General features: G+C 36.6%; 1 protein-coding gene across 1 annotated transcript in view; it reads right to left on the reverse strand.

Annotated features, from left to right (window-relative positions):
- Positions 1-26247, reverse strand: part of SUGCT (succinyl-CoA:glutarate-CoA transferase) — a gene marked incomplete at its 3' end in the record, with an annotated part of 342799 nt that overhangs the window by 296038 nt on the left and 20514 nt on the right. The window contains exon 6 of the mRNA XM_081996281.1: positions 4845-4936. Coding sequence (XP_081852407.1) covers positions 4845-4936 — 92 coding nt within the window. The remainder of the gene's footprint in view (positions 1-4844; positions 4937-26247) is intronic.

Genomic DNA, 26247 nt, shown 5'->3' on the forward strand with positions numbered 1-26247 from the left:
TTATATAAAGAATAAAGCTACAGACACACACAAATACCTTCCTTTATTGGTAAGATCTCCCACCACAGACAGAGCTGACAGCACAGCAGTACTCTTGTGTAGCTAACATTATACTAGTTCCCTGAGCAAAGTAAGGATCTATACAGTAGCTTTCATTCAAGCAAATTATTTTAAAGTAACAAACACCACCACCACCCCCCCTGCCACCCAAAATTGGTATTATTCTTCCGGTGGAAGGAGAAAACATAGCCCTAGTAAGGGAGAAAGTGCTTTAAGCAAACAAAGCTGCCATCCAGGGTCAAGGGCTGGGTTGAACCCTATTTAGGAGCAGCACCAGAACATGCCCTTTGCTCATTTGAAAAGATGAAGATTCACTCCAGTAGAGCAGACCTCTTCTTCCATCACTGCGCTTTGCTATTGCTCAACCTTACCATCAGTTTACACTTTTATTCCCGAGTTTTGCTGTTGGCTAAATCCCTTACAATTTGTCAACACATTCTGGTCCGGAGAAAGCCACAACTCATTTTGGAAGCTACCCTTCCCGAGTCTCTTTTTTGTCCTTTGACATGACTTCCCTCCCCAAATTTACATCAGCAATATAAAAATTAACTATTAAAAATGGAAATTGTTCTGAAATGACATGCTTAATAAAAGTATTCCAAGTTCAGTAGTATTTACAGATGGGAAATAGCAGCTGAAGCTAATATGAACCAGCAATGGCTGTATTTTTCAGCAGCTCTGAGCTATATACCATGTGCACTTTCTTGCTGCAGTTTGTTTGGTTTTAAGCTGAAGATTGGCCCCTCTGGTATTGTAGATCCCAATCATGTCTTGCTGTGTCATGTTCAGTAAAACAAAAATGTTTCTTCAGTAAGAACAAATGCTTACTGAATAGACCGCACCACCATAAAGATACCCTGAATATCAAAAATTGTGTTCAATAATCCAGTTAGACATGGAAGGGGATTTGTATCCAAACACGGTTTTATTTAATTAATTTAAACTTAGTGCCTCAGTGAGTCATAGAAATTTTCATCAAAGGAATATTTATCTGGCACTGATGTATCAGAATATATTAAATAAAAGCTTTCTGTTCATCAAATATGAAACTTGAATGTGGTGTCTAACCAAGTAATATCTATAAATTATGTCATCCGGGACAACAAAAATGTCATCAGTGTAAACTCCGTCCTTTTAGCATATTTTATTTTATGTAAAGAAAAACTGAGTGTGGCCTGAAGCATCTACTTTCATTCAGAATGGGTTTCTAGTACAGATTTACACAAAACGGATTTCCCAATATTGCTTGTAAGTTTTCATAAACACACTAGAATTTCAAATTTCACAGGTGTCATACATTTCTAATACAGATTTAATCAACTACATGTGTAAAAGTTTGAATTACGTGCAGGTTTCGGCACATGAAAACACAGTTTGAAGATACCATTCTACTGCACACTGAATGTGTTTGGTTTTGTACAATCATAAAAATAGCACCAGCACAAATACAGTAGTTTGTGCCCATAACTTTCAAAATTGCACAAGTTAGTTTGATTTCAAGGTTCAGAACTTTGCTTGGAAGCATTTCAAAGTAATCAGCATTAAGTCATTTAAGTAACAATTATTTCCTAGCAAAAAATGAAAAGCAAGCCATTCAAAAGTTCTTTACACAGGAATCTTCTCTCAGATCTTAAAAATCACAGTATAAAGCATATGATTTTGTCTCCCTTTCAAGAGTTTCACACTGTGTGCCAAATGTGATATTATTGTGTATCTTTGGAGCATGCCACATTTGTATTACACTATCTTTATCTCCTTAATAAAAAGATAACTTGGATAAAATCCACACATTTTAGTCAGAAACTTCCATCTCTTCCACAGTGATCTCTTCACTGCCTCAAAAATTATAGTGTTACATGAAATATAAAGTGCTGAAGAAAATGAATGTTACATATGTGACAGACTTAATGAAGATTTAAGTTTTGCTCAAAATCCTGTGCTAGTAATACGTTGATTTCATGGCTTTAATATTAAGACCTTATTGACTGGAGGCATGGCCTCAGTACCCAATAAAGTTATGTGATCTGCAACAGTAAACTGCTTTCTGAGACATTAAAATCAATAGCCAGGTTGTTGGAACAAACTAAAATTCACAACATGAAATTCCTCTAAGCTGAATGGAATATATATTGCTATTAGTTCTAGCCATTTTTAAAATGTCAGATACAGGATATAATTTTAGAATGCTTTGTGAGGAACTGTAAATATGTATTAACATACCTCAAAATTAAGCACGTCAGTGATATATGTAGTTATTTTGTTGCTGCTGCCGCTCAAATTCATTATAATTTGTCTACTGCATCAGCAGATACTTCTAAGACTATCCTGCAAGCACATTCAACAGCTTGTTTACTGAAGGGAAGTTTCCACAGAGCACTGTTATACTGATGTTATTGTGCTGACTATATAGCTACCGCAATGCAATACAAAACCAACACCATCTGTTATAACTTATTTTTTTCCAGTTCATAATACTGGCATTTTCAATTTTAAGAGGGGGAAAAAAAAAAAATCATACTCTAGGTTACTAGGGTATGCTTCAAATGATCCTGTTGCTTTTCGTATATTAATTCCTTGTCATCTGGTCAACAAATAATTCAACATTTAATTAAAAAAAAAACAGCATGAAAAGTGAGCAAGATTCTTTTTTCTTCTTTGCTTTGACCACTTTTCTACATGCTGACTAAAACAAGGTTTTCTACTTTTTTCAGAGCTAGTTTCATGGAATTTTAAACACAACCCAGTCACATGCTCATAAATGTACAACATGGAAGATTTTACTATTAATAATACATTTTTATTTTAAAGTAACTTTCAAACAAGCATACAATATGATCCTAAATCCATTTGAGTAAATTTTCACTGTAACAACAAAAGGCACATTTGCTTCTTTGGAGTCATTGACCACTTAAGTCTTTGAAACAAAACTGTCCCTCTTATACATTAGAAAATGGTTTTGAGAAACTGATGAAATAATATATGACCAACTTCAAATAAAGAAAAATAAGAAGCAAGTTTTAGCATTTTTATTTTAATCATGCAAGAGAATGACTAAGCTTGAATGAACTGTTAAAAGCCCCCAGTGAACAGACAGAACTTACTAACAATGATTAAATGATTCCTATAATTACATTGCCTCAAGTCCTGGTGAGGTGATGCGAACATCTGGATTTCCAGTGTAGATCTTAACACAATCTTTTAATAAAATCCATCTTCATAATGGCCACTGAGGAATATTGCTCTCATAATACAACTTACATGCAATTATTCAGTATAACACTTGTAAAGCTTTTCAATGATATGTGAATGACAGAAAATACAAGAATCCTGGTTTTTTCCATTTTTCAACATACTTACCTTTATTCACGTGGTACTAACAACATTGTCCCCTTTTTAAGTTTATACTCGCATTTAATTTTGTTTGGTATATTTTGAGGTGTGCATGAAGTTTCTGGCGTTGTACTGGAAGTACTAACCTTTACCCTACAGACACCAGGGTCAGAATGTAAAAATTACTTACACTACAGTTACTTTGATCAGTCATCGCTTAGTGTATATGTGCACTATACATTTGAAGAGAAGTGCCTTTAAGGACTGTACTCTACCTCCTGTCTGCTCATGTTCTGAGATGGGACATCCTATGAGTATGTATCATTCACATGGCAGCAACCGGCAGTCCTAGGACACTAGGCACAAGTTTCAGCTTCCTCAGTCAAACACTGCTTGACTTTTTTATTGGGTTTTTTTTAATAGAAAGAAGGACACTGGTAACAATAATCGTCACAAGCACAGAGTTCTGACGTTTGCCACTGTTCTCAGCAGAAAATAAGTCTATTGGCAGAATATCAATCCTACAGTTATGCCCAGATCATGCATGGTTATCTTTCAACAACCTACTCAAACGTGATTATCTGACACTAAGTACAGAAACTTGATTAACTCCTTGTTTATCTAGGGCATGCAGGTGCCATACTCTATAGATCTGCAGTACTGCTTCCAGAGTATCCGGAGCACCACCACAGAAGACTATCTAGTGTTTATGATACATAGAACAGACTTGTAACTATCTACCTTGAGAAGTGACATTTGGAGACCACATTCCCTGCATCTGTAGGTGATTCAAGGCAGTTTAAGTAAACACCTATTTGGCCAGCATTTTTCTGAGGTGAAGACACACATTCTATGTATCCCTGGAATCCAGATACTAAACTACTTCTGTCATGCTTCCTGCACTACTGTAACTACCAAAGATCTTGGATATCAGTGGGAACAGCAGCACATAAAGCTTTTCCAGAACCACTAATGGCCTCTCTCCAGTTATTTTCAGGCAGGATGATTGAAAAGACAGTTTGTTAGTTATCTGGATGGCTTCACAACTCCCTCTTTTAAAGAGAGAATATCACTATTAAAGCATGGGTGAGACTTCCCACACATATCTATGGTTCCGTCATCCAGGTGTCAGCAATATGTCTATTACAACTCTTGAAGTAACTAAAAGTGGCCATTAACAGGTTAGCCTAAATTGTCAATTTATTCACTAGAGATTTAGGATACCATTTTTTTTTTTCTCTGTTTCTTGCGCATTGGCCTTGCAATCCTGGAGTGAGATATCTGAAGGACATAAGCACTATCATTTTCTTAGATTCCCAGAGATAAGACCTCTTGTTGGACTCAGGAGGGCATGCATAATAGATGTGTTAGCACAGGTTAACTTGCTCCGTGCAGCATCAAGTTTTAATATGTGGTACAAAGATTCTATTAAACTTATAAGTTGAGCACTATACCTCGTGCCCTGTGATATGCATGAGACCAGAAACAGCAGCTGCAATGGAGTCATATCCACCTCTCTGAACCATTGGACCAGTCTGACCATAACCTAAAACAGAAAGAGAACAATTAGTAACTCAATCAAGGACAAGTACAACATAAACACATATTACTGTTTTAGTACAAAAAGGAACCAACTAGCATTTCTCATCAGCTGTTGTTGACAAGTTTTCCAGATTGTACAACCAATGAATACTCTTGTATTCTATTTATTCCTGCACACTTGTAAGAGTAAATGGTTGGATTTATCCTGTGCGGGTTAACGATGTGTTTGTTCTTAATTCTAGACAGATTCCTGGCCCTGCTATGTTTCATTCACTTTGGATAGAATTCCTATTTTAAATTTGCTGGGTCAGCTGAGGTGGGATTCAGATGTCATTTCAGAGGCTCTATGGTATCTCTAAAAGCCTCCAGCTGCTGTCCAACAGGGCCCATGTTGCCTGTGTTGTATCTCCATTCTGCCATAAAAAGATATCTTGAATACCACAAACAATACTAAAATCATGATACTATTGTTTAGACACATGAATTGTTGCCCCCTTACTTCTCTTTATTCCACATCTAAACAGCGCTACCTTCAAAATAAAACGTTGTTTATAACGGAGGGCAAGGCTGGCCCTTTAGCAAGTACACACAGTTTGCCAAGAGTTAGTAACAATGAAATGCAAAACAAAAAAAAAAAAATTTATGGAACTACATAAATACAGTTTTGTTCAGCTATAGAATTAACTTAGAATTAACAGCTGTAGCCAGAAGGCTGTTCTCTTGCTTTTCTCTGCTTTAACTCATCATGTTCTTCCAACAACAACCACAAAATCTTCCAGTTGAGGAGGTCTTGCAGGATCAACTGAAGAGGTTACAAATACAGATATCAATCCTATTCCCTTGCTAAGGATTACTCCCTGTCAGTCACAGTATAACCTAAGAATTTAGGGCTGAAATTGGATGCACTTAATGTACTGGGCCTGTACAATGTAATGACCTTAGGAGGTCAAAGAGACAAGTCAGGTTTTCTTTTATGGAACCAGTGACCACCAACACAGAGGGGAGAAGTCAACAGGGAAGGAGTAACATGTTTGGATTGCTATTATTAGAACTAATAGAAACCATCAGAGCCCTTAAAGAGGTAGCAAATTCAAAAGCTATTCTCATGCTTTCTTTTCCCTTTTCAGATGTCTCTAGGAGAAAACGGGATAGTTGTCATAGACAAGATACCTAGTTTGGCTGGCACTTTTAAGGCAATGTTTCATGTATTACTCTTAGCTGTGAGGACAGTATTAAAATAAAAATATATCAACATATACTGCAAGATAAAACATCCTGAATCTCTTAAATTCCTTTTAATTCATTCTCCCAGAATAATCTTCTCTAGATACAGACAGTCTGTTTGGTAGACGTGACAGTCTAAACATTAACTTTGTTGATTACAGCACACAATTAAAAATCATTACTCATTGGGGTAATCTTCCTCAGTTCCTCCACTTGGACCAATGCTGTTATGCACAAAATTCATAATTTACTTTTAATGTACAGTACAAGAGAATAATGATTACTTCAAAATGGAGCTAAAGCACTTCGTTACTCCACTTAATACTTAGTGAATCATACCAAGCAAAACAATATCCACTAGCCATACCTGTTTCCCCATGACACCACAAACTATCTTAATTACTTGATATTCTTCTGGAGATATCAGATCCACATTGTGCAAACCGGAGGAGAAACGCAACTTCTACAGTCAGTGTCACAGGGAATATCAGGACACTACAGCCAGTACATTGACTTTGTCAGTGTAGCCTCAAAACAAGCATTTCAGAAGAAAGGGTTCAACACTTTCTTATGGTCAAATCTGTATCTTATTGACTTCACTGCTCACAAGAGAGAAGAAAAAAAACTACCAGTTTACACAGTTTCATTCGAAATCATGTCTCTGACAACAGCTGAGACCATAAAGAGCAACTGATGACACTTCCTTTCATATTTACACACTTAAGTTTACAGAAAATAACAGTGTTCTCATTTTCAAACATAACAGGAATAGCAAATAAAATACGGAGGATCCATCCAAAAATGCTCTGAAGGGCTCTAACTAGGCATATACCATTATCTCATTGGAATGAACCACTTTTAAAAGCATTAAAACCACTTAAATGTGTGGGGCCACTTCAAAAACAAAATCTTGCTCAATTAAAAAAAAAAAATCAAAACAACTTTAATTGAATAGTGAAAAGCATATTGAAGTAAGTGAGAAATTATGTACTGGCCTCAATTATTAACAAAGAAAAGACATCTCAACATGTCTGCTCACACAAATGTTTTCATAAACAGAAAACATCTGAAAATTAAACATTTAGTATGCAGACAGAACAACCATAAAATGCTTTGCAATGCTCTTCTGGTAAGGACAAACACCCATCTCAAACACTATATTCGCAAAAGGTGACAGGCAACAAGTCATACATTTTTTTAGTGATACTTCAGAAACACATTTTTTTACGTCCTTTTCACACATTATAGCAGCCTGGTTTCAAAATAAAAGTTATTATGTAATGGCTTTCGGGTTAAAATCAAGAGTTTTTAAGACATGTTTAATTAGTTTTCACAGGTCACAATAGATTAAAAATTTTTAAAAAATAGATAATTCTGCTTTTGATCCAAATTCTGAATTGACAAAGCTAGTGTGGGGACAAAATCTGTTGTTATTGGAAATGGTTTGTCCCAGGAACTATGAACATACAAGATGCCTAGAAGAAGAGGTAGTCATCTAACTGTAAGAGTTAAGAGACAAATAGCTATTTCTTAAAAATGAAAGATCTCATTATCCAGACAAAAATCAAAGGCTGAACATTATTATTCTAGTAAACTACATAGGTCAATGGAGCAACCCAGTGCAGATGTTTTAGTAATAATGATGAACACAAATACAAAAATGTCGAAGGAGAGCACAAAATTACATTCAGAAAATTTTCAGCCCAGTGCACAGATCTCACCGTAACTGTAATATATGCACGTACATATATACGTGTGTATGTATATATATATATAAACACAAAACAACTCCTTAAAGATATAAAAATGCCTCCTGAAGTTTATGTTTGTCCAAATACCCTGCATTCTCTCACACTTGAATTCAGCATGCAAAAGTGTAGATTTGCAATCACACACACTTAACCCTAAATATAGGTTCCTGTTTAGTATAAAGTAGTTAGTGGCTTATCAGGTTTAAATACAATGGAAAATACTTTAGCTAAAAAGGTAATCCTTGTTGAATACAGAAAGAATACACTTTACAGCGATGACCTCTCAAGATGAAACAAGGCAAGTGATTACACTCTTGCTCTGATCTGCCCTCTAGTGGAGTTTACCTCCCTAGGCTACAGTCAGTATTTAAATAGTCTCTACCAGTAGAGAATTTATTTTAGTACCTTAAATCCAGTTAACATATTTTTATTTTGGGGGATATATTTCAGAGGAGAGACAAAAGAATTTAAACTTTATTTAATAAAATCGAGAGGTTTCTACATCATTCCTGTTGGAGAGGGAGTTGCATAGATGCCTAATCTCACGTAAAGCTTTAGATTTGTATAAAAGAGAATCTGGAAAGAACAAAAGAAAGTTGCACCCCCCCCAAATACCTACGCGACTCCCAAAATCCCTATTCCACACCTTGCACTAGGAATGCACAACTCATTCTGATACCTGCTACATCCTCACGTACCTAGGTCTGAAAATTGTTGCAGCATGAGCCATTTTTATTCTATTGCAAAAAGCACATCAGTTTCACAATCAAACTGGTTACAAGCCACCATAGCCTCCAGTCAGATCACAGAATCACAGAATGACTGATGTTGGAAAGGACCTTCAAGATCATCAAGTCCAACCATTAACCCAACACCACCATGCCCCCTAAACCATGTCCCAAAGCGCCACACCCACATGTTTTTTGAACATTTCCAGAGACGGCGACTCCACCATCTCTCTGGGCAGCCTGTTCCAATGCTTGACCACTCCCTCGGTGAAGAAGTTTTTCCTAATATCCAGTCTAAACTTCCCCTGGCACAACTTGAGGCCATTTCCTCTCATCCTATCGCTAGTTACTTGGGAGAAGAGACCAACACCCACCTCACCACAACCCCCTTTCAGGTAGTTATAGAGAGCAATAAAGGTCTCCCCTCAGCCTTCTCCAGGCTGAAGAAGCCCAGTTCCCTCAGCTGCTCCTCACAAGACTTGTTCTCCAGACCCCTCACCAGCTTCGTTGCCCTTCTCTGGACATGCTCCAGCACCTCAACATCCTTCTTGTAGTGAGGGGCCCAAAACTGAACAGAGTGTTCAAGGTGCGGCCTCACCAGTGCCGAGTACAGGGGCACAATCACTTCCCTACTCCTGCTGGCCACACTATTCCTGATATCTGCCAGGATGCTGTTGGCCTTCTTGGCCACCTGGGCACACTGCCAGCTCATGTTCAGCCGGCTGTCAACCAGCACCCCCAGGTCCTTTTCTGCCGGGCAGCTCTCCAGCCACTCCTCCCCAAGCCTGTAGCATTGCATGGGGTTGTTGTGACCCAGGTGCAGGTCCCGGCACCTGGCCTTATTAAACCTCATACAGCTGACCTCGGCCCATCGATCCAGCCTGTCCAGATCCCTCTGCAGAGGCTTCCTGTCCAACTTGGTATCATCTGCAAACAAACAGATCCCTATGCACCTCCTAAAAATTGTCACTGTCAAAGCATTATCTAGTCTACATAACAGAGCAAGCATTTGAAACCACCAGAAACACAAACTCTAGCTGTCCACTAAAGGACTATTTGCTTATTCATCTTAGTCACCTGCACCTAAAGTTTCCTGTTGCTGCCCTAACCTTGCAGCCAAGTCTATCTTCTACATAAGAAAGAGTACCTTTATTGTCTTTATCTTTTTGTAAGCAAGAAAAATGAACTGGGTATGAGACAAGGATGAAAGAACAAGTTTAGCTGATACAAAATAGCCAGTGCAAGGGAAACACAGGCCTTTATGGCAAGCATGTATAAAGTGAATGCCACAGTTTTCCACCAGCAATCCTGTATCCTTATCTCAGATAAGAATGGAGAAAGTGAACTTACTGGCTATATTTAGCATCCCATTTTTCATAACTTTAAGTGGTTAAAATAGTTTATCTTTTTTTAAAGATAAATTTGCAGCTGGAAATTTTGAAAGAATATACTTAACTAAGATCTTCACCATCTCTGTTAGTCAGCAGCATAACCAACAGTGTATGAATATTTAAAATGAGACATGCTTAATGTGACATTAAAAGGAATATCTCTGATCCTGTGTCTATTTTTTTCATATTTGGGGGAATAAGACAATTAAAGATTCATAAAATGAGGCTACTAATATGGAATAATACAGCTCACAGCTGTTCTAGAAAAGCCTCCAGTTGTTTGATGGCCAAATCTTTGATACAGAGCAACAAGAGAAGACTCACAATTACGACCAGGGGAAGGACTGAAAGTATTCCTTTTCCCTAGATTTTTCTAGGTGAATCAGAGAGACCTAGTAAAATAAATACACTCTTCCATGGGAAATAAATCTTAGCTACTTCTCCAGGGTTGGTGTGACATTCCTGCCCTAATGAATGGGAGCCAATTAGTCTGAAACGCAGAAGTCACCTCTGAAACAATGAAGCTAATAATTTCTGTGCTTAGTGCACCACTGCCATGTGATGGCACTCAAACTTTGGAACATACCACAGGAAAAATGATATTTGCATGCATCATATGGGACAAAAGTTTGGGAAAAAAAAACATGTCATAACAAACTACTGCTAGTTTACCCACTTTAAAATGGTCAATATATTTATCACCTAAGAGAGACATACTTGCTTTGGAATCTACCCTAAATGATTCTGTTCCAAGAAACAGAAATAAGTATTATGAAGTGAGAAAGGTCAGGCTGAAGATTAGGAAAAATGTAAGAACAGTAAAAGCTGTTAGACTGCACAAAAGTGTTATTAGTGAAGCTGCCAAATGCCAGATGCTCAAAAATGTCACACTAAATTTAAAAATACTAGCAAAAACTGTTTCCCAAAAGAAGTCTGTTAGAAAAACAGACTAATGTGTCTTTCCAGGTTTAGCTTTATAATACCATGTCATCTACAACATAGCTTTATTTCTTTTCTGCCAGATGACAGTGGGATTTTTAGCTACATTTATGGCACATTCTTCATTAATTTTAAGAAAGCAGGCAAACCAAACAAACAACTTTGTCCCAGACAATGTTCCATGTGTCTGTAGATCCTATGCTATTCCAAGATGTGTACTGAACACACATTTGGACACCCCGTTTCCTTGCTTAGGAGTTACTGACGATACGATGACAGGATTCCTAATATGTGTATAAAAACAATTCATTTCTGCTAGGAGCTGCCTGAAAGCATCTGGGATAAACAGACACCAATGTGTTGCAATATCATCACTTAAAGGACAATCACCCTAAAACCAGTATTTTTACATAGGTTACCTTAGATTCATTTGTGATTTTTACAAAGGTTAACAAAAAAGCTTCTTCATTTCTCAGGTTGTTGTGTATTTGATTTGTACTTGATGGAATTTAACACTTTCCCCAGAATAGTGGGTCACACACACAGTTGTACCTTCCACAAAACAGAGAAAGAAATAAATCTTAAAAAATTACTAAAAGCACAGGAACTGGAAGGGAGGCAAAAGAACTTGTGTAACACCTGAAATTGCTACTCTCATTTCTTCAGTACAATTTGCTTTCAAGCTAATGATTGCCCTGTAATTAACTGCTACAGGAAAGGATGAATATGATTTTCTGTGTCATAAAAAGAAAGGGCAGCGTTTCTTATTATGACCTTTGTCCAAAATATTTGTATCACATGCTAGAGAAAACCAAAAGCCATCATTTCTGCACTTCTTCATGATTTGATAGCATGATAAAACTTTATAAGACCAAATATAAAACACATTGTACTAAAAGGAGAGGAAAAACCAACACGGAGACATGCTGTCAACACAGACCAATTCCCTGTAGCTCAATTCCCACATGACAAATGACATTATAAAGTCAGCCTGTATAGAATATTCTGAGCAAAACATAGAAAAATATGTTCGACATAGGCATTTCTACAAATAGGGCCTAAACATTGTCACAAATTCAATCCAGATAGATGGCTATCCCCGCTGAATAACAAATTAATCAGAAACACCTTTTGACTCGTTCTATTGCCAAAAGAAAACATTCAATTAAAGACAGCTTACATCTTTACTTAATAAAGATTAATGAAACAAGCAGAAGAACACAAGCAATTCTCTGTAATGAGAAAAGCCAAAAATCTAACAGACGCATTATATGAAACTTTGCAATGTCAGAGCTGCCAAATACGTTAGCAAAACGAGTAACGACTTTTGGAAAATGCTTGCCATGTGTTGGTCAGAAGGAAAGGAAGTACAACTTCCTGGGTAGGCAAGCTTACAGGAGATCAGGACCGATACAAAAAAGGTGAAGTCAGAGCAAACTGGCAAGAGAGATGAAAGGATTTAAAAAAAACCACACCACCTTAAGTCAGCAGGCATAAAATCTGAACAACAAGCTGATAAATACATTTCATTTCCCAATTGATGACTGTGAATGTGTACAATATAGAAATTACTTTATTGCTTTTACACATGCTGATTTAGACATTCTAACCCTGTATTTTAAACAAAATCAGGTGTTACAAATTGGAAGGCAAAGATAAAACAAAATTATTAAATCAAATGCAAGACTTTTTGCTAGGATTTAGCTACTGAAAGACTGGAAGGGGACAAAAAACTGCCTCTGCCAGTTGTTCAACTCCATTCAAATTTTCATGTGATATGGGTACACAGCCTCGCATGACTCCTCTGAAAATACCAACCACACTTCTGGGACACAGTCATGGACCATTTCAAACAACACAAGCTTGGTTTTCAACAGGCTTTTAATCAGGCCTGCAAATGTCTGGGCCATATTTTCTAGCTTTTCAACATGCCAAATATTAGTTACAAGAAAGCAATTCTTCCCTCCGTAACCTAAATTGTAATTACCTAAGAGATGCTACTATCACTCTCTTTTGCTTAGTCAACTAAAGTTTAACTTGTCACACTCTGAATTTCAAGGGAGAAGCAGCTTCCCAATCTAAGTGGAGGCACTCTTCCATATGATCTCAGAACTCAAATGCAACATGGTGACCATTTTCTGAAAATAAAATTGCAATGAAAAGCTTAAGCTTTTAGATGACACTGGATTAAGTACTCTAACTTTTTTCCCCACCTTGTAAGGAGGCTGAGACACCCCCAAATTGCCCACCATCGCTTTGCATTTATACAAATATTCCTAGCTACATACTCTTGAAGGTAACAACTTACTCCTTGTACCCTGCTTGGTACAGATACAGCCAATCTTACGACTCCAAATACTTACATTGCAAAAGTTAATTTTAAAATAGTGAAGTCAATTACTCCTAGCAGTGTAGCAGTGACATTCCCCCAGAATCCATCCAGGTTGCAAAACCTGCATAGAAACTAGCTAAATACTGAGGTGAGCTGCCTGTACTAAACTCTTATGTGTCCTCAGCTACTTTACCAGAACTCCTCCACCCACCTCCGCCATGCTAATGCATGTGAGAAACACCTGGCTAATGCTGGGAATCAGCCAGGAGTCAACAGAAAGATACTAGCCTTCAGCTCAGCAGATACTAACAAACCTGCTACTTCTGTAATGAAAAAATGTGTGAAATCAAGGAGTACCTGCAAGGTGTATTTTCTATGAATTTTTATAATGCTATGGGCAAGCAGTACAGTGTCAGGATAGCCTCAGAGAGGCCTCAGCTCGGAGGCCACAGGTACATAGTAGTCTCTGATAAGGACATTATTATCCTATGACCCTATGGCAGAAAATTAAAGTAACTACTTAATCACATAATTATTTCCCATCAAAATCAGAAAACATACATTCTAAAGTGGATGTTACCTGAACAGACCTCCATTTGCTGTGACTGCACAGTTTTATTGACCGACTGTGCAAATCTGTGCAATGTCCAGTGAAGAAGCTGACCTTGACTAAGCACCCCACTGCACCCAGGGATTGCACATCCATATGTGTGCCCACACATGAGTATGTGTACTATGACCCTGAATTCTCACTTTAAGATCAAATACATAGTCCCTTAACGGGCTGAAGCTGGAAAGGAGTGTCAAACAAAATCTAAATCAGTATGGAATTTTTTCTAAATTTTCCAAACATTTCCTCAAAAATTTCCAAAACAAATCTGTAAAATTTAATTCCCAAAGTGGATTAAGTAAGTTATATGGAATACAATACATTCTTAAAATTCCAGGCTGTCTTTTCAACCCAATAACTTTATTGACATAGTAAAATAACTAGTTAGATTTATCTTTGGTTTATACACACAAAACAGCTCAACCCTTACTCAGCTCAAAGAATGAGCAGGCACCTACGTCCGATTTCTGAAATCATGAACTGTAACATGAATTTCATTTGCATTCCTGATATAACACTAATTTTCTACACAAGCTAATGAAGGTATAAATCCCATCTTGAAGTTTAAATGAACTGTTCTTGCAGATCAGATAGAAATGGAAAATTGCAGTAACTTACCAGTACATTAGAGACTAAATGAACACAAAGAAAAGTTGAAAAAGCCTTTTCTTGGAAATACATATGAAAGTGATCTTGAATATTCTTAACATTAACAGATTCCCTGATTAGACAATGCATAGTTAAATATAATAGTTGCTGATCATTTACAGGAATTTAATACATGGAGTGGTAAAAAGTAAATACATCTGGTTGTTTGAAACAACTGAATCTAATAACTGATTTATTACTTAGTATTGCCTAACTTGAATATTTTTCTACTAACAGATTTTGCCAATTGGTTCCTTAGGAAGCGTCATATGTGAAAAGAATCTTTGCCCTCACAAAAAAAAATCTGTAGTGGACACAACTGGTATTTCACATACTTGGTTTTTTTCCCTCGTCTATGAAGATTTTCCTAACATAATTACCTCTAATCAAATTCACTGACTCATATCTCATTGATGAGAAACACATTCTAAATAAATAAATACAAATGAAAATATAACAAGATACCAGTTGTTCAGTCTGAACAATTGAACAAACTTTTCATTGGACAGAGTACTCAAGCATCTTTGGATATCACTTTGTGAAGGTTTTCAGAGCTGCAATAAAGTTAATAGAACCAGAGCAATTTATAGCAGAGGAGATAGTAAAATACAGGGTCTGGAAGTAAAGATACTATATTTAGATTTTTCAGTTTGAATGGTAAAAGAAGTTAGGATTCATTAGCAAAAACACTCCTACATATTTTAACATCATGATTTTTATTTGACAGAAATATAAGAAACTGACAATCATATATTATATACCCTGAGAAGGTACATGATATATGATAACCCTTCTTAGTGTACAAAGAAAATAGTTTTCTATGAGTAAGCACCTTGTAGTCACAGTTCCATAAAATTATTTTGAAAGATTTTAAAAGATTTTGCAAGATGAATTATTTTGAAAGAAAAGACAAAAATTCTCTTAAAAGAGGTTATAAAATTTTGACCTCCCATTTTCCTCTTGAAAAGGTAGTCAGGGTTCACTGACATGATCACCATGGCACTAGGTATTTATATCCTGACTTTGCAATATCCACAAGGACTCTACTCCTGGACAAGAAAGTCATCCTACCTATTAGAAAGCTTTGCTTAATGTTTAATTGGAATCTTTTTTGCTGAAATTTTAGCAGTTGCTTCTTGTCCCGTGTATCACAAACAGATTATTCTCTTCCCTTTACAGGAACTTTTACTTATGGGAAGGCTGTTATCCACAAGCCTACTCTCATTACACCCTTACTTTGCAGTAACATCTACAACTTCCAATGACAAAGTTTTCTCTACAAGACAACTTGCAGATCAGTGGGTTTCAGCCAACTCTGACATAACCACTGGGATGCAGAATGCTTTTAATGTTCAAGTACATGGAAGAGTGCCAGATACTGCCACCATTTTGGTTTCGAAAAATGACAAAATACAGGCTATTTTTCAATAGTTTGTGTCTTCTACACCCAAAACTGTTTTCTTTCTCTTTGTTAGCTACTGACAAAGTGTTTTATTTTATCACAGTATTTTAAAAACAGAAGTAATGAAGACCATATGCTTACTGGGAACCATTTTCAGGTCAACACCAGCTACTTAACAGTCTTCCTACCAATCTAACAACACCCACAGAAAATACCGTGAACAGGCACAACAAAGACACTGGATCTTTGCACCATTTTAATAAGTCGTATTGATTTCTTTGGTGAAATCTCAAAATCCCACCATTCTAAACAGTAAAACAGACAAACAAAAAAAGAAACAAAAAAAAAACCCTGCAATCATCATATGAAATAAGTCCATCAAGCAAGGAAAAAAGATTAACAAAACAACAGAAATCAGAAAAGGCTACAAAACAGGAGATTCCCTGGAAAATATTTCCTTTGGAAATCAGCAGAGAAACCTTTCGTAATAACAAATAAAGTGTTTGGTGATCTTTTGTTGGGTCTTCTCTTTAGAATATTAGAATTCAAAGACAATACATACTGCTTTACAAAAGCCTACTGCAGGGCTTCTAAAGCTGCCTATTATCTCTGTTAACTTGGCTAGGCACCAATCCAAGTATAATAGCTACTGAAAAATAAACATTAAACCATCAGTAAGTGTCTCCACAACTGTATTGTGTTGCTATGCTGTTCATATCCAGGCTTTCAGTGCCTAATCTGGTTTCATGCACTGTAAACTAACCCAGTGTCAAATCTTACGACTCACAGGCTCTCTGTCTGCTATGTTATTCTTCATTAGGACACAGTTCAAAATCATGGAGTTTCAGTTTTTATACAAAATACTGGTAATTTCAGGGTGCTATTTAGATGAAAGGACAAGCAACAAGCATGAAGTCATAAGAAAAATATTACTTCCATGCACAGCTGAAAGTCAATACTTAATTTGAATGCAGGGAAGAATTATGACTTGTACATTAAACTTCATATATCCTTCATATTGAACCAGAAATGGGAACACAGTTGTTCAGAATAGCACTCATTTACAAATGTTTCTTATTCCTAAACTCACAGTATTTGGGATATTCAGGCTATGTGTGACTGAAGAAATAATAGTGGAAAAAACAGCAGAACTCTCCTACTAGGATGCTTAATGCCATTACAAAAAAAAAAAGCTCAATCACTTACAGGGGAAAAAAAATGCATTTTAGCTGCTGCTTGTGTGCTGATGACAGAATCAGCACAAACTCAAAGATTTAGTGTCACTCAGCTAAAAAGGTGCACAGCAGATCTGAATCATGCAAGGGTGTCAATACTACCAACAGAGAGAGGTCCTTTCAGCTCCCATTTGTTGCTCAGCAACCTTTGTTTCAACACACCTCCTTTCAGCTTCCACCCTTTTAATAATAAATTTGGATTACTGATACATTTTGGAAGTTTGGTCTGTGTCAATGCCAGAGCCCTTTACTACTCTAGACATACTGTCAAAGCACTGCAAATATAGGGCAAATATAGCTTCCCAGGCCAAATTACACTTCACACTAGAATGTAAAACCATTTACAGAGACATGTCTCCGAGTAGACGAATTTTACCAGCAAAAGAAAAATTCTGCCAAAGTAACAACATATTTGCTAATGGCTTCTAATCAAAATACACTTCTTCACATTCCTAACCGGCACAGCTGTGCTCACAGAAGCCTGTTGCATAGAAAACAGCCTCATGCTCAGCTCCAAAATGTTTGTCAACCAGATGAATTTTACACATGCCTCCTCTTTTGAATGGGCCTGTTTGGGATCCCAGTATGCTAATTTTGCAAGGCGCAGAGAAAAACATAAACCCACCAGAAACATGAATTTGTGTAAGTAGGAAAATTATCCTTTGTTTCTGCACCTTGACAGAGCATAACTACATTTGTCCTGTACAAGGAGATCTCTTTAAGGGTTTGTTTTATTCTGAAAATGCACCTTTGTGACACTTACATTTCAATCACTCCTGAAGTGAATACACACTTTTTGTGTATAATACAGCTTAAAAAGCATTGTTGCCATCACCACCAGAAAAACTTAAAGACTCCAAAAGTCAAGTCCATTCTGCTTTTTAAGAGCTACCAAGCTGAATTGCTCTGCAACACACCTCTGTCAAACCTTGCTGGTTCATATTTCACTCTGCAACTTTTTGGAAACTCATGTTCTCCAAATGGGTTGTAAAGGTATATTTAAGGGGATATAGTCCTGCAACTGGTATTTGGGCAACAGTTCTATTGATAACACTCTGGGGGGACTGAAAGCACAGCAAATCTGTCCTTGTGCTGAGCTGTGCTGATGGGTGTAAAAGTTTAGCTGGTGTCTGAAAAACAGACTAGCAGAAGAATATGAGAACATATGCACTAGATGAGACTCAAGGCCCAGATAGCTACATATTCTGAATGTCTCCAGGAATGGAGAAAAAAAGAGGCCAAAATTAACAGGATAAGCCTATCTAATATTTTTCTTGAGTACTCTCCCAGCTTCCAACAGTTTGCAGCTGACAGTCTTCCTGAGTAAGTAGATATGGTTTTAAGTTTTTTTACATGGTTCATCTTTAGAGCATGATAGCATTGAGAGGTAAAGTTATGTGACACTTCCCAAATCAACTTTTAGGGGTACAACACATATAAAACCTTTGCAAGTTTCAGGTGCTTAGATTAAGCAGACACTTTCAGTTTTCTTAATTACAACATAAATAAGAACAAACAAAAAAATCTCTGTGATAATTTTGAACAACATTACAATATTTTAACAAGCAATCCCAAAAGTTCAAATCCTATTAATCAGGCTTCTAAAACATGTGATGCTTAAAAAGAAGCATTAAAAGACGTGAACAATAAAGTGGAAGTAATTCAAAGTAATCCAATTATTTGCCATCTGTTTGCAAGTCTGATTAACTGTGTAGTCATTATTTCCCAGTCTCCCTCAGAATGATTAGGATTTTTTTTTTTCAGTAAATAAAGTTATCACAAAATAACCTAACTCTCCATTAAGAAAAAACACCAAATACATCGCTAAACCCAGTATGGAAAAAAAAATATACTGGGTCTAACACATTCATATAGTGTTTCTCATTTGTGTCCAGAAAAGCAAAAGAGGTAAACACCTGTTTGCAGATGGATCACCTAAGATACAAAATAGACATCAGGAAAGATTTAGGACACCTTCGTAAGCAGCAGAAATGAAGATTTCTGAAATGAAATTCTGAAATTCAGAAATGAAGATGAAGTTCCTGGTGCAGCATCAGAAAGAACCCTCTGCTGGTGTAGCTGTGCTTCAGTAGGACAGTAATTGGCACCTACAGGTGCCAATACCCATGGGCTAGGAAAAGAAATTAAAAGCTCTCACTGGTCCTTATCATTTATTTCTGAATAAAGCAGTCAATTGCTGGATGGTTATAACAACATTTGCTTTATTTTATATACAAATAGCATTTACAAAATTAAATTTCATGTCGTTAGGCTTGCAGTTTATACTCTGCATACTAAGTATTTTACTCTGGGAAGAAATACTGGCCGCAAAGTGCCAATCCTAACAGGCAGCAGACTCTGTTCTGGAATGGGTCTCATGCTAAGCAAAAAGGGATTTGGGGACTTTACAGGTGACTTTCTACAAGACAGAGTGAAGTAGAAGCACAATATTATCTTAACATTTACTGCCAAAATGAAGCAAGTCCTTAAAACATGATAGTCCCTAAATATGCAAGAGCAATTTTCAGAAACCTCAGCTATGGTACCATCTCCCTTTAAATCAATAGATATATCTTTTCAGAGTCTCCTTCCTGAAGTTTTGCATTTACACAAATCATCTTTTTGTCCTAAAGTAGTACTGAGAGTACACTGAAAACACATACTTCTACACCATGATAAATGACTCAAGCAGTTAGGCCACAAAAGCAACACAGCTATAATACTCTAGGGTCACTCTACCATTCTGGTTTAGAGATAGCTCTGGGTGGTTTTTTTTTTCCTTCACAAGACTATCAAATTATATAAATATATTCTGACTGGCCTCAAACATTCACTTTTGTAAAGGAAAGAATCATAGAATCATAAAATAGTTTGGGTTGTAACGGACCTTTAAAGGTCATCTAGTCCAAACAGATCAAAGTTGTTCTCTTGGGGAATTTACCAGGAGAACTATGTACATAAGACCACCACTGATACACCAATGCACCACTGTGGTGATTGATTGCTTTATTCTTAGAAACAAGAGAATTGTTTCTTCAATCACAGAAACAAATGACTTTTTTCTCAGTTATAAGGGAAAAAAAGTACTTTTTTACCTCATTGAAGTAGTATTTGGACTTCTGCATTTCTGCCAATTAATTTAACACATAAGCAATTTCTTTGCTTTTTTACATTAAAGTTTTCTGGCTTGATGGCTCAGCCAAAAGGGAAAATTGACACAACTCGGATACTCAAATGGCATATGACTAGAAGTTTTTCCAAGGCAGGCACAAATCTGTTTAGACATCTTGAAGGAAATCGGGTATCTTGGACTCATAAGATAATACAAAACTCTAACTCTTCAACATTAAGTTTTTACCAAATATTAAATTGTAGAAATTCTGCTTGAAAACGTAGTATAATACAAATAGATACTATAATTGTCACATCAGGTTCTTTATCTTACTTTATTCATATGGTGAACACCAAGAAGTACGGAATGATAGTTTGCAAAACTGTCCTGCTTCCCGGCAGCATAGGGAGAACTAGCTCCTTGGCTTTGATTTACATCAAGCAAATTTCCAGTCATAACTAACTTCTTCATGAGATTATTGCCTTACAATATTTAACCCTCGGTAAAATATTGGTACATTTGATTATGTATTGATGGCCACCTCAGATACCAGAGTAATTGCATGTGAGAAGAATAACCTCTTAAAGCTTCTGCTGCACGCCATAGAGCTTGTCCTTTACTGCAAAAGGAACCAGTTACCAGTCTGTGCAAACATGTAGTTTCCACTGAGAATTACAAAGCAGCACATAAGCGCAGAGCAGAAAAGCACTGAAGTATTCAATTAATCTCTCTCTGTATCTACAAACTGCAAGGTTGTACTGCAATCTACCCTCCTGAAAATAAGACCATCACTAAATCTGATTAAGTTTCTTTCACGTATTGATCCTGAGGCATACAAACAACTGGCAGCACTTAGTTCAGTATTTGAAGAAGCCAGTAGTTACCTGCTAGCTTGTTCCAAACCCCCAAGAGAATATCTTAATAATTGTTCCTATTCTCCTGATCTATGTAATTGTCTACTTCATTTTTAATTCTACTAGTATCTTGCTCTTAAGAACATAAGGCAGCAAACTGCAGAATATTAAAAGGCAAAATCTTCTCTGCAATGCACTACCAATTTTACATATCCAGTCTTACAGCTTCACGGGCTGCCTTTATTTACTCCTTTTGAGAAAGAAAACAGCTAATAGTATATCTGTATCATTTATTTTGTATGCTGCTCTTCTATTCCCAATTACTTAAATCTCTAAAAACCAAATTCTCTGTCATGTCTGAACCTTTATTACGTTAATTACTAGCTTATAAAATTTTCATAAGATTTTTCTTTTCTTAACACTCTCATTCTTTGAATACCAAGTAGCATTTTGGCTACTTTTATATAATAAGCAAGGAATTTTTTTAGGCTTTCACATGCTAACAGGATCTTCATTTAAGAACTACTACATGAAAGTGTACAGAATGCTTTAGGAAGGGATAGTTAGATGGCCACAGTAGTTCCTTCTGATCACAGCAGCATTTTTCTGATATCTTTTTTTTTTAAGGAAAAAATTGGCATTTCCAAGCTACCTTTCAAACACAATGTTTTTCACCTATAGATTGTTCTATCAACTCTCTTCAGTTGTCCACATGATTTTTGAAATATGGTACCCAGAAGCAGGCTTCACCTTCCAGCTGAGACCTTACCAATGTGCAGCAGGGCAGAGAAACTGTCATTTAGGCCATATTTGTCTTTATATAATCCAGTATGATACTAGTCTTTCATCTAACAATATGACATCATTGACTCATGTTCAACTTCCCATCATTATCACCAAGTCTTCTGAGAACCCTTCTCTAACCCAACATCCCCCATACTATATTAAAAGGACTTGCTTATTTCTCATTAAGCACAGTACATTGGACTTGCTCCAACCTTTAACTCTAGCCTTGCTCTTTTATTTGTGTAAACAATTTGGCCAAGGTAATTTTTAGTTCTAATCCTGCTGTATATATTTACTCCCTTTCAGCTTTGTGGGCCTTCAGAGCTGCATGGAGCTCTCGGGCCACTGAAGTGCAGCTTTTACACCAGGACTTCATCACATGACTGCCCATGGGGATGTGCTGACACAGGGACTGTTCAGAATGCTTTAAATTCCTGGCTTCAGGAAGAAAAAACTGATCAGATTTGCTGAGGCCAGCCTCCATGACTCTTCTGTGAGATAGCCACACCCCAAGAAACCATTTTAAAGGAGAGTATAAGGCTGTAAAAAAAATTATTTCTTCTAACTATAAATCAGCTCCAGATTCCTCCTGCCCCTCAACTCTTAAAAGCCACAACAAACACCCTGTAGCTCATGATCACATGAGGATTTTGGGGTCATCCACATTTTACTCCATCACCTATTTTTAGAAAAAAAAAAAATTATCCAGCAACATCAGTTCTGAGGCACTGCCTTCCATGTCAATCATGAAATACCAACAGTTATTCTTTATATAACACAAGAGCTAAGATATCAGGGAGTTTCTGATCACTCAAACTATTTTAATTATTTCTCGTACATCACATTTCCCTAGCTTGTCTGTGAAAGAATTACGTAAGTGTCAAAAACTTCACTACAGTCAAAATATATAGCACAAGGTTTATTACCCTGTTATAGATAGATAATTACATTGTTGCAATAATGATTTGTGTCACCACAAATCCACAGTCTGCTACTCAACTCCTCAAAAACTGTTCTCATGGGCTATTTTAGCTCTAGTCCCTGATTACTAACTTTTCTTAACTACCCACTCACAGAAAACTTCAAGCTATCAAAAAAAAAATAACAGATCAAGTCTTTAATCTGTCCATCTTCCAACTGCATAATGCAAAAACTGACAGATTGGAGAGGCCTGATTTTCTTTTCCCATGCTGGAAAGCTCTATTTTCATCAGATCAAGTTCAGGTAGAAGCTTCATATTTTTTCCTCTCCAAATGCTTTATTCAGTCATTGTCAGAACTTAAGTTCATACCACAAGACTTGCAAACCTGTGATTTTTGTGTTTATTTAAGAGAGGTATAATGTTCACAGTTTTTCAGATCTGCCTCCTTGTTCTTAAACCACATCAAGAACTACAGGAAGCACGACACCCAGTTTGTTCTGACAATGCCTCTTTTGACATATCTGTCTCTGACAGTGCAGTATCTTCTATTATTAGAAAACAATACATCTGTTGAAAATGTTTCTATGAACACCTTTTACTGAAGACTGGTACCAACACACCAATCCTCTTTTTTGCAGTTTCCAGTTTCCTTAATTACCTCATTTTCCAAACTGTTCCTGCTTTTAAAGTATTTAAAAGACTGTTGTAATTCTTTAAATTCTCAGTTAATTCTCCTAATTTCCATTTCATTCTGCACACTATCCTGCTTGCACTGGCTGTTTGGCCTATTTGGCTCAACCAGCCTACACATTTTGCTATGCAGGCTTTTTTTGCCTTCTCCCACCCCAGCTCCCACCCAAGTTGTTGTGCCGAGTTTTAGGATCATTTTGCTGTTTTGCAATTACAAAAAAAAAAAAAAAATCCTCTTTTTAGTAATTTTGGGTGACAAATTTTAATAACTTTCGAGCAGATTAGTGATCAAGACCATTTCTATAGTTGCTATTATTTAGTGACAACTGCAACCATTGCTAGAGCCAGCTTCTGAATACAACTTCGTTTCCTGCTTGTATGCTATCAATAAATAACTTACAGCATTAAGAAATTCCTTTGCCAAATTATATCATATCATGAAATAAACAGCAATTTTTCAAGTAGGAGTTATCATTTTGTTGGCAGGTAATCTATGAATTTGTACCAGGTAATTATATCCAGACTATAACCATCTAGAAACCAAAAGAACATCAATCATCAGGGGGAAGGAATGGGCACGAAGACACAGACACTCCAAGTTATCTGTAATTTTACAGGCCAGAATCATTTGGTAAGAGGGATTCTACAAACTGTACCTAATCCAAGGCAATTCCACATCTTACCACAGTAAGATCATAAATTAGAGGATTTGAAGAACACTTTGGCTAGCCTTTGCCCAGCAAAACACACTGTGGTTGGCTTTTCCTTCCTGTTGTGAAAATACTAGAGGCAAAGCAGAATACGCATCAGAATTGTAACATTACATCTTCTCATGAGAAGATGCTACAAATTGTCAGCGCAAAGCAAGACGTACTGAGAAGTACCAAATGCTGGTTCTTTTGAGTTATTATCAACTTTCATGTAGATGGGTGGAATGAAGAACTATTTCCCTTCTCATAGATTCATCAGAATCACTCAAGAAACACATAAGATTTACTTACTATTTTTGAAAAGAAGTGTTCACTTATGGATCTTAAGGACTTCATGTACGTTAAATAAAAGCTACACATACAACAATTCCAGATTCAGGCCCATATGAAACTCAGATGACACAAAACACCTCTTCTTTAAACCTTCTGCCATTCTTTCCACTAATTTTTGCCTTTTTACAACAATACTGTTTGCCAAAAAACAAATTAACAATTTAGTACAAAGTATTTGTAAATTCAGAGTTAAGACTAAGTTTTTCAGCATAGACACTGCAAATCCCCAAGAAATTAGTATTAGTAATACAAAGTTAATAAAAATAGCAATTCCAAAAATCTTATCTTCCTAGTTTCTTTTGGTTGAACTAAGAATATTTGTATTTTCAATTATTATCACTATGTATTCAATTTCTTTCATGCATAAGTACACCAAAAAGTCTTTACAGGAGGAAAATTTCTTTAAAAGGCAGAAAACTAAGCATCACATCCATATTTTAAGAAATGAAATGACAGACAATAAAATATTGAAACGACGTGTTGTAATGCCACAAGCAATATACAGAGCAGCCGGCATATGATACAAAATATTACTTCCTAGAAAAGGAGGAGGAAAGAAAGAGAGGAGACAAAAAAACGTGAGGAACACTGTCTTTAGCAAAACCTGTACACAAGAGAAGACTAAGCACATTTCACTCAAATTAGCAGAGCAAGGGGACAGGGCAGAGAACCCGAGAGGGGTAGCATTCATCATTCAAAAACAAACTACAAAGTTCTTTCGAAAGATATTTCCTTCAGAAGCTTTAAGAAAAGGGGGAAAAAAAGTGCTTTCATTTGAAAACAATGTTGTCCTTTTAAACAGTGCCCCCTCCTGTTCAGAAATAAACTGCGACTTTCTTAGCTGAAGCGCTACGCAGACCATACCGATAGCAACAAATGGTCACTCCCTTGTGAGCTGTACATTATTTATTTTAACCAGCCAATTTTAAAAACTTAAACCAATCTCAACCACAGAACTGTCAAAACATATTATATTTAAACTAGTTCTAAGATTACTCTCATCAGCAAAGCCAGCTTGTGAGTGAGAACAGACAATTTGGACCTCAAGAGCACTCAAAGCAGCAGGAACATTGGGAAATGTCCCGGAAATCCTCACAACCCTGCAACAGCCACTGCAGGGCTGGACGCATTCAATCAGAGCTGTTTGGATAAGAAACTCAGTTTACTAATCATGACTTCTAAAATGCCATAACGGAGACAGCATCTGGATTACCTGTGTCTAAACTCTTCACCTACATATGACCCTAGACTTTCTGAAAAATTACACTGTACTTCATTTTACTGTAACTAACACTTTGCAACCATGCAAAATTTAGAAGGAGGCAATTCCATACCAACATTATAACTTATTCAGAATTGAGCCATTTTTCTTAAATGCAGGAATAAAGCAGCATATCTTCTGACTTCTAAGGAGCGTGTCTTCCAGATTTACATTCTGCTACAATATGTGCCTATTCAGCTGAACCAGTCATCTCCATCTATGTTCCAGTAACACAGCATTTTACATTAACAGAGTCCAATCTTGATTTTTAAGCGGTATAAGAATGAGAATTTTCAATGTTTACAGAATTTTTCACAGATTGGTTCTACTGTTCTTAAGCACAAAACCAGGGAAGAAGCAGGTTTGTTTTGCTACATTAGAAAAAAA

The sequence above is a fragment of the Phaethon aethereus genome (assembly GCF_964289735.1).
Source record: "Phaethon aethereus genome assembly, chromosome: 2".
NCBI classification, from domain to species: Eukaryota; Metazoa; Chordata; class Aves; order Phaethontiformes; family Phaethontidae; genus Phaethon; species Phaethon aethereus.